General features: G+C 39.0%; 1 protein-coding gene across 3 annotated transcripts in view; it reads left to right on the forward strand.

The window, feature by feature from the left end:
* TBXAS1 (thromboxane A synthase 1) overlaps positions 1–14,992 on the forward strand; it is a 238,149-nt gene that overhangs the window by 140,378 nt on the left and 82,779 nt on the right. For all 3 annotated transcript variants that reach the window (XM_063395672.1, XM_063395673.1, XM_063395674.1), the window contains 3 exons: positions 5,082–5,170; positions 7,688–7,836; positions 9,803–9,933. In XM_063395672.1, the coding sequence (XP_063251742.1) occupies positions 5,082–5,170; positions 7,688–7,836; positions 9,803–9,933 (369 nt within the window). The remainder of the gene's footprint in view (positions 1–5,081; positions 5,171–7,687; positions 7,837–9,802; positions 9,934–14,992) is intronic.

Here is a 14,992-nt window from a genome sequence, read left to right on the forward strand (position 1 = left end):
TGGATGGCTGCCCTAATTTTGTTCCTCTGTGCAGACTCCACAGTGATGCTGGAGAGACTTCAGACCTCATGAGTGTCTTTGGAGAGTGGTTCCCCTTGAGTGCCGCATCCCCTAGTGCCAATCTAAACATAGGCTTGTCTGCCTGGATGCTATGAGAGAATTGGGAGCTATTAGCCTGTGACAGAGCAAAAAGTGTTAACAACTCCTTGTGTTCCCCATGGCAATCACTTCAGATGGAAGATGCACCGAGGGACAGAGGGTTCAGCATAGGCTCCTGATATCTCTGTTTCAGAAATTCAAGAAAGGACAGTTTCAGGGCTAGCAAGAGTGAGAAGTGAGAAGCCCCTTTGGCCTGGCTGCTGGAGGACAAGACTCAAGACAGAGCCAATGTGTGTTGCTAAGATTTAACCTCCACAGAGGCACCTGGGGCTGTGGGCAGAGGTGAGCTTTGCCCTTGTCACTTCAAAGAAGCATTGTAATGTCACTGAGAAGTTCACTGAGCTTGAGGAATTTCTCCGTAGTATGGCAAATATCTCCAACAGCCAGCCAGCAAATGATAAAAAGATGATTCCAGAAATTCTGAGTTTTTCGAAGTTACAGGAAATGAACTGAAACTAGAAGTTATAGAGTTGTTGGATAGCCAATACAGTGATTTCTGTGTGTCTGTGGAGACTTGTTTTTGCAACATTTTTCAAGAGTTTCTGACATCTTCTCCAGCTTTCTCTTTTCTCAGTTTATCTCAAAAGCTATGCACTATTTCACTGTTGCCTTTATGGATTTCTATGTCTTGGGTGTTCTCCCTTTTTAATTTTCTTTTTCTAACAAGCGTGTAAAGATTACTGAAAGAGTCCAGTCCAGCTGAAGGAAGGTTAAGTTCTGGATAACACTGAACACAAATACTACAGTGGTGATGAACACAGCATAAAGCAATAGACCTGTAATCTTGATCCTGTAGTAGGATTGGGGAGCATCACATGTGAGATGCCACTGGAGTTGGTAGCAGATCTAATAATAAGCTCTTTCCAGTAAGACCCCTGAATGAACCTCATAGTGCCATAGCTGTGGGAGCACTAAGAATGAGAAATGAGAGACAGGAGGCAGGAAACCCAAGAAATGTCACTTCCAGCTCTGCTACTGACTGCCTGTGGGTGATCTGACAGAAGCTACTTAAATTCTCTGCACATGAAACAACTTTTATCTGTTAAGTGGGAACAATACCAATCACTGAAAGCTGATCCAAAATGTAACTCATGAGGAATTGGTGAATTATAATACCTGGAGGCTCTAAGTAACAGGAACACTTCCCAATGTTCCTGTCATGCTCTCTTCAGCTGTTATATATTGAAACAAGCTGACATGTTAGTGATCTTGCTGTACCAACTTTGATTCCCTATTTAGTATTTCTTATTTTGTTTCTCTTCTTTTTGCTGTGGTGCCTATGATGATCCTGCAGTTCTGGACCCCTTGTCAGACTTGATAAATAGCTTTACTCTCTTTTACAGCCAACACCAGCAGAAAACCTATTGATTTTTATTTATTCTGATGGTGCTGCAGTAGTCTTGTCATCTCCCATCAGTATGCCAGGGATCCTTTCCTCCATTAACAAATCATTTAAACAAAACAGAACACAAAATTTAAAGAAGAGAGCACAGCTTAATGTAGCATTGTCCTAAACTGTGAAGTGCAGTTTGTGTTGAGGCATTTCTTTCAAACAAAGGGAGACATAAAGCAGAACTTGTAATAACATGATAGAACAGTGCAGAAAAATCCTCTAATGTCACTCTCAAGCATGAGACACTCACTAGGATATGAGATCTGACAGTCCAACCATTAAGGTTTCCTTGATTTTCTGTTAGTCTGTGCACACTGGTCAAAGGCATTTTGGGAGTGTCTCTGGAAACTGCTGTTGTTGCTGGACAAAGCAAGTGTGCTCACCTAAGGCAAAGCAAATCACTAATGTAAAAACTGATACGTGAAACGTGCATAAACTTGAGCCACGGGCCAGTATCTTGTGGACTAGCTCATTTTGATAAGTTGTGCCCAGGAACAGCAGGGCTCCACTCTCAGGTGATGGAAACAAATCCTCTCACAAAACATCTTTCTGACACTCTGCTCTTTTACTGGTTTTATTCAGGGACTTGAAATCTGGAAGAGAAGCAATTCTTGTGTCGGGGATGTATTGTTTCTCCTTCTTCTTCTTTATATTTCATAATATTGGTGGGACAAGAGGCCTAAGACAACTTCTGCTTGCTGTCCATGGACATTAAAATCTCCAGTGTGTCTGCCTACAGTGAATATGATCCAGCCTTCTAGTTTTTAGTTTGAATGCTAATAATAAGGAGAATAATAATACTGATGAATACTGGGGCCACATATGACTAGAGGAATGTAACTCTGAATCCTTTGAGTAGTGCAAAGATCCACATGCACTGTGCATATGCAAAATCAGAAGCTAATTGTTGTTATGTGCCAAATAGCATATTGGCAGGATTTATACAGCAAAGCCCCTGGCATCATGAAAACCCTAACCCCAAATGCTCTTCTCTGGATTAAAAAAAAAAAAAAAAAAAAAAAAAAAAAAAAAAAAAAAAAAAAAAAAGAAATTTGGACTCTGGGCTACTCTTGCTGTTAGATAACTGTCAGATCAAATATTTACAGGGACCATATTGTTTAGATTTTTCTTCATCCTGTTACTCTCAGCCAATCTGAACACAAAGCAGCTGGGGTTTATTTACCCACTAAGAACTGAATCTCAGGCAGGTTATGCAGGTTTTATGTTCTGTCTGGCAAATCAGAATGTATGGGAAGTCACTGATACCCAAGACAGTGTAGATCAACCCGTCTGTTTCTGTGCCAGTTTCTATACTTGGTATAGTTCACCTCCCTTGTCACTACTTTATTTTTCTTGACTATCGGACAAAGATTTTGAGGTGTTATGAGACTTGAGAATGTTTCAGTCTGTGGTCTTTGTAGTCTGCAATCTTGGACTAATTTATGTCCCCCAGGGGAATAAAAACCCAAACCTAACCTAGGATTCCTGAGTAGATATACCCTGTAGCTTTCATATACAAATAATTGTCTTCATAGCATGACTCTGTTATTATCATGCTAACAGTAAATCAAATCCATGTGCCCCTCTCCCTGTTTTCCTGGTTAGATTTACTAATAAAAATACCTTATGGCTAGGAATGAATTGCAACAGTATTTCTAAAGGCTGGTGGAATGTGCAAAGTGCAGAGGTGCTGTGGGATGCCCTGGCCAGGCGTACGTGCCCCTGATGTCTCTGCCAGCTGTTGAAAAGTGATAGCAACCAGCTGGCTGGTTACAGATCTGGTGATGTGATGAAGAATAAAAGAGAAAATAAGGCAATAAAAGGAAAATCTGAAATGATCACCATCTGTTTCAGAAACATCATACCTGTTAAAAAACGGATTTTCATTTTGTTCTCCTTGGCTGGTTCAGATCTTTGGGGGACCTGGACCCAGAGATTATGAAGTATTTCACTTTGGTTCAATCTGTTGAACAGAAATGTTTTAATTTGGTTGAACCATTTGAGAAAAAGCTTGCAGGGGACCTTCTCTGGAAATCCAAAAGGGGAAGAAGGCTGCCAGAAACTGCAGTGCGCACCTCCCAAAAGTGTAACAGCTAGTTTTACCAAGCACTAATCTGGCACCAGAGCTGTCTTGCGAGACTGTGGCAAAGCCCAAATCCATGCAGCTTTGCAATGCAATTTCTCTCATGTAGGCACGAGACCTCGGGAGCAGCTAGACACATTCTTGAGTCAGACTCGTGCCTTTGGAAAACATATTGGATGCTCCCGCGTTGGCCTTTTGACTGCGCGTAGTCTTGCCCATGTGTTAGGATGGCAGTGTGCCTGTGCACAAAGTGTTATGCCAGTTTCACAGAGGTAGAAGTGCCAAGCAAAATGGACTTGGCTGGGCAGGCTGCATAGCTCTCAGAGTGTGCTGCGAGGCTGCAGTAAGTCTTTTTTGGTAACAAGAATGTCAGAGGAGTAGGATAAGTCTGTTCTCAGGTTTGTTGACATCCGTATGCTAAAGGAGATAGTTCAGGAAGGAAAGGCAAGTTTCTGTGTGTACACTGCTGATACTTGGCATAGTTGTTGAGGCAAGACTCTGGTATGGAAGTTGTAGGCTTCTCTTGGTAGTCTATATAGGAAATGATTCCTTTGAATGGTATGGGATATGATCCTTTTTGGTTCGTGGCTGGATGGCTGCTACTCCCTTCCTCTGTCCCCTCATTTGGTGTAATCAGGGAGGTGTCTGATTCCTCATATGTTGCAAGGTAAAGAGACAGAAATGAGACTTTAATGAGGCCTTGATGCTTGCCTGTGCTGTGGTTTCCATGAAGCCCTAAAGAAGAGACTATTGCTCTGCTGGCTACAGCCAAGCTGTGGTTAAGTCTACCTGAGCAGCATGTGTCAGTGACTGGAAAGCATCCTTGGATGAATAAATTTACACAAATGTCCATTTAATGGAATCACCTCTAGAAAAGCCTTTCCTCGTGTACCAATAGTAGTTTGTCCTCAGCAGCTTGCAGTGGTATCCAGGATGGTTTTCTAGTGTACCTGTTAAGCCCCTCAAACTGAGAGACAGCAGGATAGAAGTGATGCCAATGCCTTTAGAGGACTTTGGAAAACATTATTCCTTCTGCTCTGGAGCATATGTAACATAAATGTGATGTAGTCTAAATAGATATCATGATAAATCATTGTTTGGAACAGGGAGTGATTAAACAGAGAGGGGGATATTTTTGCCTGATAGCTCTCTGAGTATGTAGACAGAGTGGGGGAAGAACCATTGTTCAGGTAGGTGACACAGCCTCTTGTATTTAGGCCCAGAGCTGGAGAAAGGCATCTCTGTAATGTGTAGGTTTATTTTGAGCAGAAAGTGGCAACATTTCATCTTACCTGTGCATAAGTGCCCAACATAATCTGCAGAGGTACCTGAGAGCTCTATCCCATTTGTTAGACAAAAAATAATTTAAAATAATTATTTTTATTTTGTGGGGTTTTTTTCTTGACATTTTAATGTTTTTTCATGATTCAATATGTTCCTTTCTAGATGACACCACTGATAAACCAGGCCTGTGACATCCTGCTGTGTAACTTGAAAGTCTATGCAGATTCTGGCAAAGCTTTTGATATCCAGAGGTATGTTCAACATGCCAAATATTAGTAGCAGATTATAAAGAAAGAAGGAAAAAAATCAGTAGCGGCAGTTATTCTAAATTCACACTTACTGTATAAAAGGTGGTTTTTTTCCTCACTCAATTAAAAATGTAGAGATCATAGTTTAATAGAGGGTGTGTCTGATAAAAGCCTTTTCTTCCTGGGGACAGCCATTGCATACTTGAAAAGTAATTTTGGTAAAGCATCTAATGTATTTCTGGCAGTTATTTAATGAAGTTTTAACAGGTGGAAGCACAAAGGAAAGCTGCATCAGTCCTTGTCCAGTATGTTCTCTACAGGCTGCCAATAATGTACAAACATAAGAACTGATCTAGTATCAAATATATCTAGTCCATCACTCTTTTGCCTTTTGTTTTTTAATATGAGTTTTTTTCGAGCACTTAATCATTCTTACCACGTTCTTCATTACCCCCTCTCATGGCATGCTAGCATTTTGTGAAACAACAGAATCAGTTCTCCAGATAAAAATGCACCACTGATTTATAAAATGACATTTTAATATTTGCTATATTGTACTTTCTCTCATTTGTTACGTATTTAATATACTATTATCTTTTCTGTTGCTTTCATCAGAGGTCTTCACTGAACAGTTCTCAACACTACCTAGTCCCCTCTCTGAGTAGATGCATTTCCTCTAAGGTCCTGGGTAGTAGTTGAAATGCATTCTTTCTAACAGGCACTATTTTTACTTCATTTTGCTCACACTTCATTTGCTGGGTTGGTCAGTGCCCTCTGAAGTTCTGAATGATTTTCCCCAAAATGAAGGAGCACAAATAATGTTGTTTCATCAGAAGAAATGGATATTTGCCCACAATTTATTCATCTTTTTGAAGTATATGTGCACACATGCACATTCAAGTGTGTGTGTGAGCCCACAGAGATCTCTTTATTAAACATCTGAAGACATGCTATGAAAGCTCGAGATAGATTACACTAGCCTAGTGCTAGGATGAAAATCGACCTTTTCAGTCCTTCCAGTCTTTTCCCTTTTTTCCATTTGTCCTTTGTCTTTGACTGGTCTTTTAGATATTGATCCATTATAGGGTTTCACCTCTCAAGAGACATTTTGGAAAAGACCCTTTGAAAGTATAAGTGAGTGATGTTGACCATCTTGGAACATGATCTTCCAGTTGTTTTACCATACTACCATTTCAGCAGGTTTGATGTATTTATAAATGTGATTCTCATTTCACTGCAGTTTTACAGAATTGCCTTGGGAGGTGGTTTCTTGGATTTAAAGACCCTATCCGTAACCTCCTGTGACCTTAGTTGTCTTTAGCCATTTCGTGTTTTGCCAACAATTCAAAATTTAGTTTTTAAGGTTGCTTTTTTTCAGTACCTTGGAGAGGTAGATGATTGAGTCCTTCTAAAATTATTGTTTTACAGTCATGCCCCCGCTTTTAACATTTTAATTTCAAATGATGTTTTTTGTGTCTGTGTAAGAGTTGAAGACCAAAAGAAGTTACTTAGTTTTACAGTATTGTTATCTTTTAAATCTTCTCTGATGTCATCAGAGATCACAATCATAGTTTAGAAATACTGATTCATGTAATATATGCAGGATATAATGGGCCTGACTCCTGTTCTTCTCTTCATACATGCTCACTCAGATTAAAACACCAGAGATTGATATTAGCCTTTTGTAAGGATCATGGAAGTACAGACATTGCTTACTTCACTGCTGATCAGAAGAATCAAATTCCAAGGATATTTTACATTCTCAGTCCACTTATCTCAAAACTGAATAGAGCTGCTAAAGCCCACTAGGAAAATAAAGATGGTAAGAAAACTGGATAGATGGTCAGCTATGCAGGGAGCCATTTAGCAAGTTCTGAAGTTTCTAGGTCATTTGGTGTTCTCCAGTCCACAGATCATTTGGTATTCTCAAAGCACTGGCTGCTCCTCTGCAAAGATACAGATTTTACATGCTGTCAGTTTCTCTTGGTTTGGTCCACATAGTTATGTTACAGAGGAGGTATGAAGAGAAAGAAGGAGGAAATCCTTAATTTTAATTAATTAATTAATTATTAACCAAAAATTAATCCTTAATTTTATTTAAGAACCTCTTGTCTCTGAGAGTTTAGACTCGACTGAAAGTAGGTGTGGTTTTTGCAGTTAAAAATAAGAAAGGAATTATTTCATTTATTAGGATGCATACAAAGAAAATGCTGATGTACCTCTGACATGTTGCATTTGATTTCTAGGTCATAACAAATTAAATAGGTTTTAATAAAGTTTTAGTGGAATTACTGAGCTGTATGAAAATATATTCATTTTATAGGTGTGGAGAAAGTGATCATTATCAAGCATCAGCATTTGTCAGAATGATGGAAACATCTCTTTTTGGCAAAGCTCAAATCTAAAAGCAAAAGGAAACTCTGTGGCAAAAAATTAATACTATGTGATGTTCGTAGAAGCAGGATATTAACAGATATGTGACTTGTAGATAATGATCTATCATTCTTCAATTAAATGCAGGTGTTACAACTGCTTTACCTTGGATGTCGTTGGTAGCGTAGCTTTTGGTATTGAGGTGGATTCTCAGAAGAATCCTGATGACCCCTTTGTTAAGAACTGCAGAACATACTTTGAAATGTCTTTGTTTAAGCCTCTTCTCATTCTAATCCGTGAGTATAGTCTTCATTTGTCTACTTTCTTGTGGTAATTTCATAAAAGTCATTGTCAAATTGCAAATCATGCTGAAGCCAGAGCAATTATTATAGATGACCTTATTTCAGAAGGATTCAGAATGCAACCTACAGGCCACTTCTACCCTTGAGATTTCCACCATAAGTTCTACAGGTCTTGTCACCATTAATGAAACTTACTCCAGAATGAGAGTCCAGGAACACAATGCTCCTGGTTTATCTGACAGGAAAGTTTCTGGGTCCTGTGCTTTTTACAATACTTGTTTTAATACACTTCTCACTAAAATAGAGTAATTGCCCTTCGAGACCTAAGTGTAAAATTTTTGTGCGCTTGGTTTGCCTAGAAGAGATTGAAATCCCATCCATTAACAGTAAAGAAAAGAGGTGGAAGAGTATGAACATATCGTGTGAATACTCCTAATTCCTTTCTGAACACTGTCCACGGCCTGGTTAATGGCTCTGAAGGATAAAGATCACAGGTGTCATGAAGAGAACACATTTATTTTAGATTCATAGGTAAGCAGTACGAGAGTGGGTATAAAGCCACATAGTTCTAGGGCATGAAAGCTAAGGCTTCATGGTGATGATGATCTGGGTAATTCAAGGGCAGTAAGAATCACAGCTGAGGAAGTCACATCATAATCAAGGCTTTTGAGGTTTTATCATCTTCTTATCTAGACCTGCACACAGCAGTATCAGGTGGCATAGTGGCAAGGTTTCCTGTGCCCATCTGATCCTGCTGTCATTACAGATTGCACCTGTACTCACAGCACATCAACTGTTTCCTTCTGGAGTTGTGTATCCAAATTGCCCTGGGGTTAACATTTAACCTGATTGCAAAATGTGATTTGTAACCAATTTCTTAAGGGACAGAAATGTGCCCCTATACATCTAAGAGCGTGTCCTTCATTAAAGAAAGTTCCTATAATGGTTGGAGTTGGATTCTTTGGTTCATCTCTTTCTGCTCATTCATTAATGTGGTGAGAATTTCCACAATGTAGTTTCCTGTTGGCAGGACAGGGTTTCCCCAGCGCTTGATTTGTTAGTCTTAAATTGTTCATAAGTTAATGAGGGGTTTGTTAGGAGGTTAGACTTCACTCAGATTTCTAGGATGTGACTATAGAAGTATGGACTGAAGACCATCCTTGTGATAACATCCCACTTCCTGAGTCTGTGGCCTGCTTAGAGAAGCAAAATAAATAGAATCATACAATAATCTGTGTTGGAAGAGACCTTAAAAAGTCATCTAGTCCAATCCCCTGCAACAGCAGGGATGTCTTCAACTAGGTCAGTTTGCTCAGAGCCCTGTCCATCCTGCCCTTGAACATTCCCAGGGAATGGGGCATCCACCACCTCCCTGGGCAACCTGTGCTGCTGTTTTACAGGCTTCTTTGTAAAGAATTTCTTCCTTATATCTAATCTGAACTAGCCCTCTTTTAATTTTAACCCCATAGTCTTTGTCCTGTTGCAAGAGGCCCTGCTAAAGGGCCCATCCTTCATACAGGTCCCTAATACTGGCGAGCTGTAAACAGGAATGAAAACAACCCAACTTCACGTGTTGGTAACCATAAGCTGCTAGGCCAGTTCAAGATCCCCCACCTTCCCTGTGTAACTGTCTGAGCAGGCAGGGGAAATAATACTTCCCTTTGTTGTGGTGACTTTGTGACACCAAAAATCTGAACAAAAATCCTGAGCCATTGTGGAAACAAGCTTGGAAGGCATCTGTCTGGAAAGAGAGTCCTGGCCAGCAGGCTGTCTCTAAAAGGGCCTCCTCTTTTTCTTCCACCCCCACAGGTCGCTAAAGGGAGAGGAAGAGAGGAAAAATCAGTTTTGATAAAAGGAACGTATCCCACTTGATAGGTTTTATAATATTAAGGAAGAGTGAGCTTCTATTATATGCCCTCACAGTCTGATTCAATGTTTTCTTCTTTAAAATCTCTTACAGTTGCTTTCCCATTCATAATGATCCCATTGCTACGCATTTTTCCCAAAAAGAAACAAAAGGAACTGAATGGATTTTTTATCCAAACCATAAAAAATGCAATTGTCTACAGACACCAGCAAGATGCAGCTGAGGTAAGACTATTTCTGTGATAAATATGTGGATAAGCAAATGTGTTGAGGAAAAACTGTAAGTGGCATAAGCCTCTGTTTGAAGAACAAACTCCATCTCTTTGACCATTCAAAGTGTTTTAGTGAAGATTTGATTAATTTTTAGCTTTATGTACCATCAGGCAGGATTGTTAACACATTCCAATATTGCTTCTCTTAGTATTTCTCTTCAAGTAAGGATGCAGAAAAGTTACATCTGGGATGACTTTTCAGCCTAGTTTCTAGACCCAGAAGGAAGGATTCAACCTGTGGATTTTTTTTTTTCATTCTAAAGTCATATGTCAAGTCTACACTACTTCTCCTCAAGGATCAGAGGAAAAGAAGACCCTACTGAGTGTTTCAACCCAGTCTCTCCTAGGAGCTGAGGCAGGTTTCACAGGGTCCTGGGACAGTTCCTGCTGCTTTGGAGCACGGGAAGAACCTGAATGTCTGGTTAGAGCAGCCACCTGATGCTGAGATGGCTAAATAGGAAGGTAGTAAATACCACTTAAAGTGTACAAATGAATGGCTACTCATTGTTAGCAAATCTTTTGATACTTCGTTTTTTTTTTGGACATAAGTCACTCTGAGGAGGTTTTTTGTGTTTGTTTTCAGTCACTCTTGTTCGATGAAGTATGTGAAGGCACATACATTTTTATGAAAGTCTCCCTATTTTTGGCATATGAAGCATTTGGAACGTAGGCCTGTGCTTTGGTTTTGTCATACAAAAGTTCTTCCTTTGTCCAAGAAAACAAGCATGAAAGGAAGTGAAATCCCAAGATTACTTTTAATTTCATTTCATTTTTCTTTCTTTTCCTTTCTTTCGCTTAAGTTTTATTTAATTTCATCCCTTGACTTGTCATTTCATTTCTTTCATGAAATGAAATCCCAAGATTTCATTTAATTTCATTTTGTTATATTTCATATAATTTTTTTTTTCAATTTTTAAATTTAATTTCATTTCAGTCTTTGATTTGGCATGTCATTTCCTTTCACGAAATAAAAAGTCATTTTGTGAAAGGAAATGAAATCTGAAGATTTCATCTAATTCCATTTTGGTATGTTTCATTTAATTTCATTCCATTCCATTTCATATTTCATTTCATATTTCATTTCATATTTCATTTCATATTTCATTTCATATTTCATTTCATATTTCATTTCATATTTCATTTCATTTCATTTCATTTCTTATTTCATTTCTTATTTCATTTCATATTTCATTTCATTTCATTTTCATTCATGACAGGAAATCCCAAGATTTCATTTAATTTCTTTTCTTAAATTCATTTCCCTTTATTCCATGATGTTGAATTTAATTTTGTTATTTATTATTTGATTTTTGATTTTATTTCCTTTCATGACATGAATTTTCATGTCATGAAAGGCAATGAAATTTGAAATTTCATTTAATTTCATTTCTTTAGGTTTTCTTTCATTTCTTTTCAATTTTTTCATTTATTTTTTTTTCATTTCACTTCATTTCCTTTTATTGCATGAAGTTTCATTTAATTTCTTTTCATGAAGGAATATGGATGTGTAGTGAGAAACAAAGAATATTGGTGAAAATTCCATTTTTTGAGATAACTGAGACGAATTTTTGCATAAGAATTGGCACAAAACACACAACATCCACATAAAGGAAGCTGTTAATATTGAAATATAAGAGATGCTTCTTACAGTTCTGAGATGAGGAGTAATGCTAATGGAGTAACAGCACAAGTGAGACTGGATTCTCCCAACTTATTCTCCCAACTTCACCCCATGGCTGCCACTTTTCAGGATAAAATGGATTTTGGTTTACCCTACATTACTTCCAGGACACATTTAAAAGTAAAATTTATATTCAAAGGCGTTGCTGCTCTTTGACTTTTTCTGCAGTGATGTCTCACTTCTGCATTCGTTGCAGCTTATCACTTCATGCTGCTTGTTGTTCCTCCAGCCCACCTTCATCAGTCTTTGTTTTTCTTTTTGTCCAAAAGACTGTAAGCTCCACTGACAGCCCACAAACAACTCGTGATTCATAAACATGGTTCCTGGCCCAGGCTGAGTGCTGCAGGGATATTTTCTGGCAGTGATGATGTTCATAAACTGCTTGCAGGCACCTCATTTCTACTGCTTAGGTCCAGTGTGAACTTTTAATGGCATACAGATGTGGCTGTAGGTACGGACAGTTTTAAATCAAAGATTCATGCCAAAGGGGTCTGCATGGAAAGTCTATTCTGTTTATGAATTATGAAAGGATAAAAGGGACAATGAAGTGACCTAATGTGGATTAAAAGTAGTTGGTGTATTAACCATTATTCATGAAATGCAGTGAGTCTGTAGCACTGAGGGGATTGATCATGGGCTAAACCATTCACTCTGCTAGAGCTGGTCACTCTCTTAAACAGGGGAGAACGCAGAAAAAAAATCAAGATTGTAGTGACAAGATCAGGAGGCAGAAATCTGCATAATGCAGCCTGTTTGCAGGTTACAGTGGTTGGTGGACCAGAGGCTTAAGGTTCCACTGGAAGGGATATTGGGAGATGCTGTAAGAGAGAACACATGGCAGTGGCTGCCCAACACCAGGACAGTGTGGAGGAAAGGGCAAGGTTCATGTTTGCCTTAGCAGTGTATGCACAACCCCGTGGCTGCCTGCGGACCTGTCTGCTCCTGGACCTGTGCTTAGTTTGCAAAATTGGCATGTAGGAACTATTTCTAGTTCTAGGAGTTAAGCACCTAGGGACAGATTTCTAAAGGCGAGTTTGCAGTTCAGGATCATTATTATTCAAAAGTGACTGGAAAGTTTGGAGCTTTCTTTTTTCCTCCTTTTCACTGCCTGTCTCGTTTCATGCTTTTAGAATTTTGAGTGTTTTAGGTTGGTGGCACATGAGTCTTGTTACAAATATAGGCAACTAATATAACTAATAAAAATGGTGTGTGAAACAGAACAAAATGCAGCTTTTTTCAGTTTAATGCAGAAATTAAATCTGTAGAGATTAGGTGTCCCAGATAGCCCTGCATGTGAAGGAGAATTATGTCCTCTGTCCTAGGTCTCAAATGATGAAATGTACCCACTGAAACCAGTTGGAGTTTTGGCACTGAATTTTAATAAGGCCAGGATATAACTAGCAGCCACTGGTCCTTTGTGCTGATAACGAGAGCTATAAGCAAAGTCTTATGGTCTCCCTGAGGTGCATTAGGCCAATGGGTATTCCTTAGTTTGCCACATTCCTAGATGTTGCATTGTGTGCATATTTTACTCCCCATTGATTTTATCACCATTAAAAATGCTTTGGGGTTCTTTTCTTGAGGGGAGGGGGTAGGGAGGATAAAAAAAGCCTTTGGAACAAACTGTAAAACAATGAAAGCTCAACGACAGTAATTCAGCTGAAGCTTGTCTTCCCTTCATCTACAGCGAATGTGAACAAAGAATAAAGAAAGGCCAAAAAACAATGTGACAAGCAAAGTCAGCCTGTTATCATCCCTGTTCTATCAGTAAATGAAACAATGCTTCTGAATGCCTAAAGATAATCCCTTGGGTGGATAGTAATTTTACAGCCAGGTTTAGATCTAATAATATGCTTGCAGCTTATATGAGATCTGTGATGTCACTTTGTCTCATCCCATCGGTTAGCGGTGCAGATGTCATTTTAATTATATATTATCTCTCTGTGGTCACTCAAATAATTTTAGTCCTGGATATTCCACTCATTTGGCCTACATACAAAAACATTTAATGCTTGTACTTTAGAAAATTTAATACATTACATTTATTCATGGATTCAAATTATTGTAAAAGGCTTTTCCCGCTATTTACAGAAGAGCAAATTTACCCTGCTCAGAAGAAACAGCACAAATTTAATGCACCACTTAACATCTACTTTAAGGAATCGAGGAAGATTTAAATGTTCAAATACCTTACCCTGATTATCTGCCCAGGTTTAAATTTTTCCCTGAGGCAAAATGTTTCCAAAGACAGGGCAGATAGACTATTTGTTTACTTCAATAAATGATACTTTTGATACATTTTCATTTAACAATCTGATATGCAAATTGGTTTTGTGTTAGAGCTATTTTTATATCCTGTTAAAGCTCAGTTCTTAACCTATTGGTTTATTTTGAATTATGATGTTTAGATGAAGGAGTCTTTCATAGTTCTCAAAATTGAGACTCCTTTCTAAAACTGTGGGTTGAAACTAAGCCCCCTGTCACCAGATGAAAGTCCATAGTTTTATTTGTAATCTGCAGTAATAACAACAACTGTAATGTAACAATTTAAGGCTATTGCAAAGCATCATTTTTGGAAAATCACAACAGATCTGTGGGAAAATCCACTATTGGTAATACACATCCCTTAACAAGGGGAATTGGAGAATTCATAGAGACTTCAAAACATTCTTCTGATATTTCCTGATTTTTCCAGTCATACTGTCTGCTGTGAATGTGTAATTCAAGGTCACATATTCCATGCCAGGCCAGTAGTGATCTGATGATGTTTCTTGTGACCATCAGCTGCTTCTAGGTGTTCTCAAGCCACCTTAGAATGAGAAGGTGACAAAGCACAGGGAAGAATACCAGAACTATTCACTGGCATCTGTTTGCAGTTCAGTCAGTCTGGCTGGAGACTTATGGACTACTTGAGTGCTTTCTATGCAAATGCAGAGCAGACAGAAGGAAGAACAGGAGAAGAGTGTGAAGGCTGTGCTTCTGTGAGCCATGCTTCCCTTTGAGCCCCATGGCATAAAGCCACACAGAAACTGTACAGTGGTGTCAGTCCTGGTGACAATTTGGCATCCTTTGGTGTGGCTCTGGCATGCTCTGTAGTCTGCTGTGCCAGGTATAGATCAAAAGAGGTTGTCCTCTGGTCAACAATTGCAACCTCTTCCAGTTTTTCCCTGCTTTCCATCCTCATTCCTGGCCAGTCTTTTCCCTGATCACTGGTAACTACAGTCAGTGGCTCTGCTTTTCCCAGGCTGCCCATACACCTGGGCAGGCATGAGAGATTCCTAGTGAGTGGAAGTCCTTTGGTTTTTCAGCATCAGCATGGGGGCCTAAAAAG

This window comes from Prinia subflava, chromosome 4 (assembly GCF_021018805.1).
Source record: "Prinia subflava isolate CZ2003 ecotype Zambia chromosome 4, Cam_Psub_1.2, whole genome shotgun sequence".
NCBI lineage: Eukaryota > Metazoa > Chordata > Aves > Passeriformes > Cisticolidae > Prinia > Prinia subflava.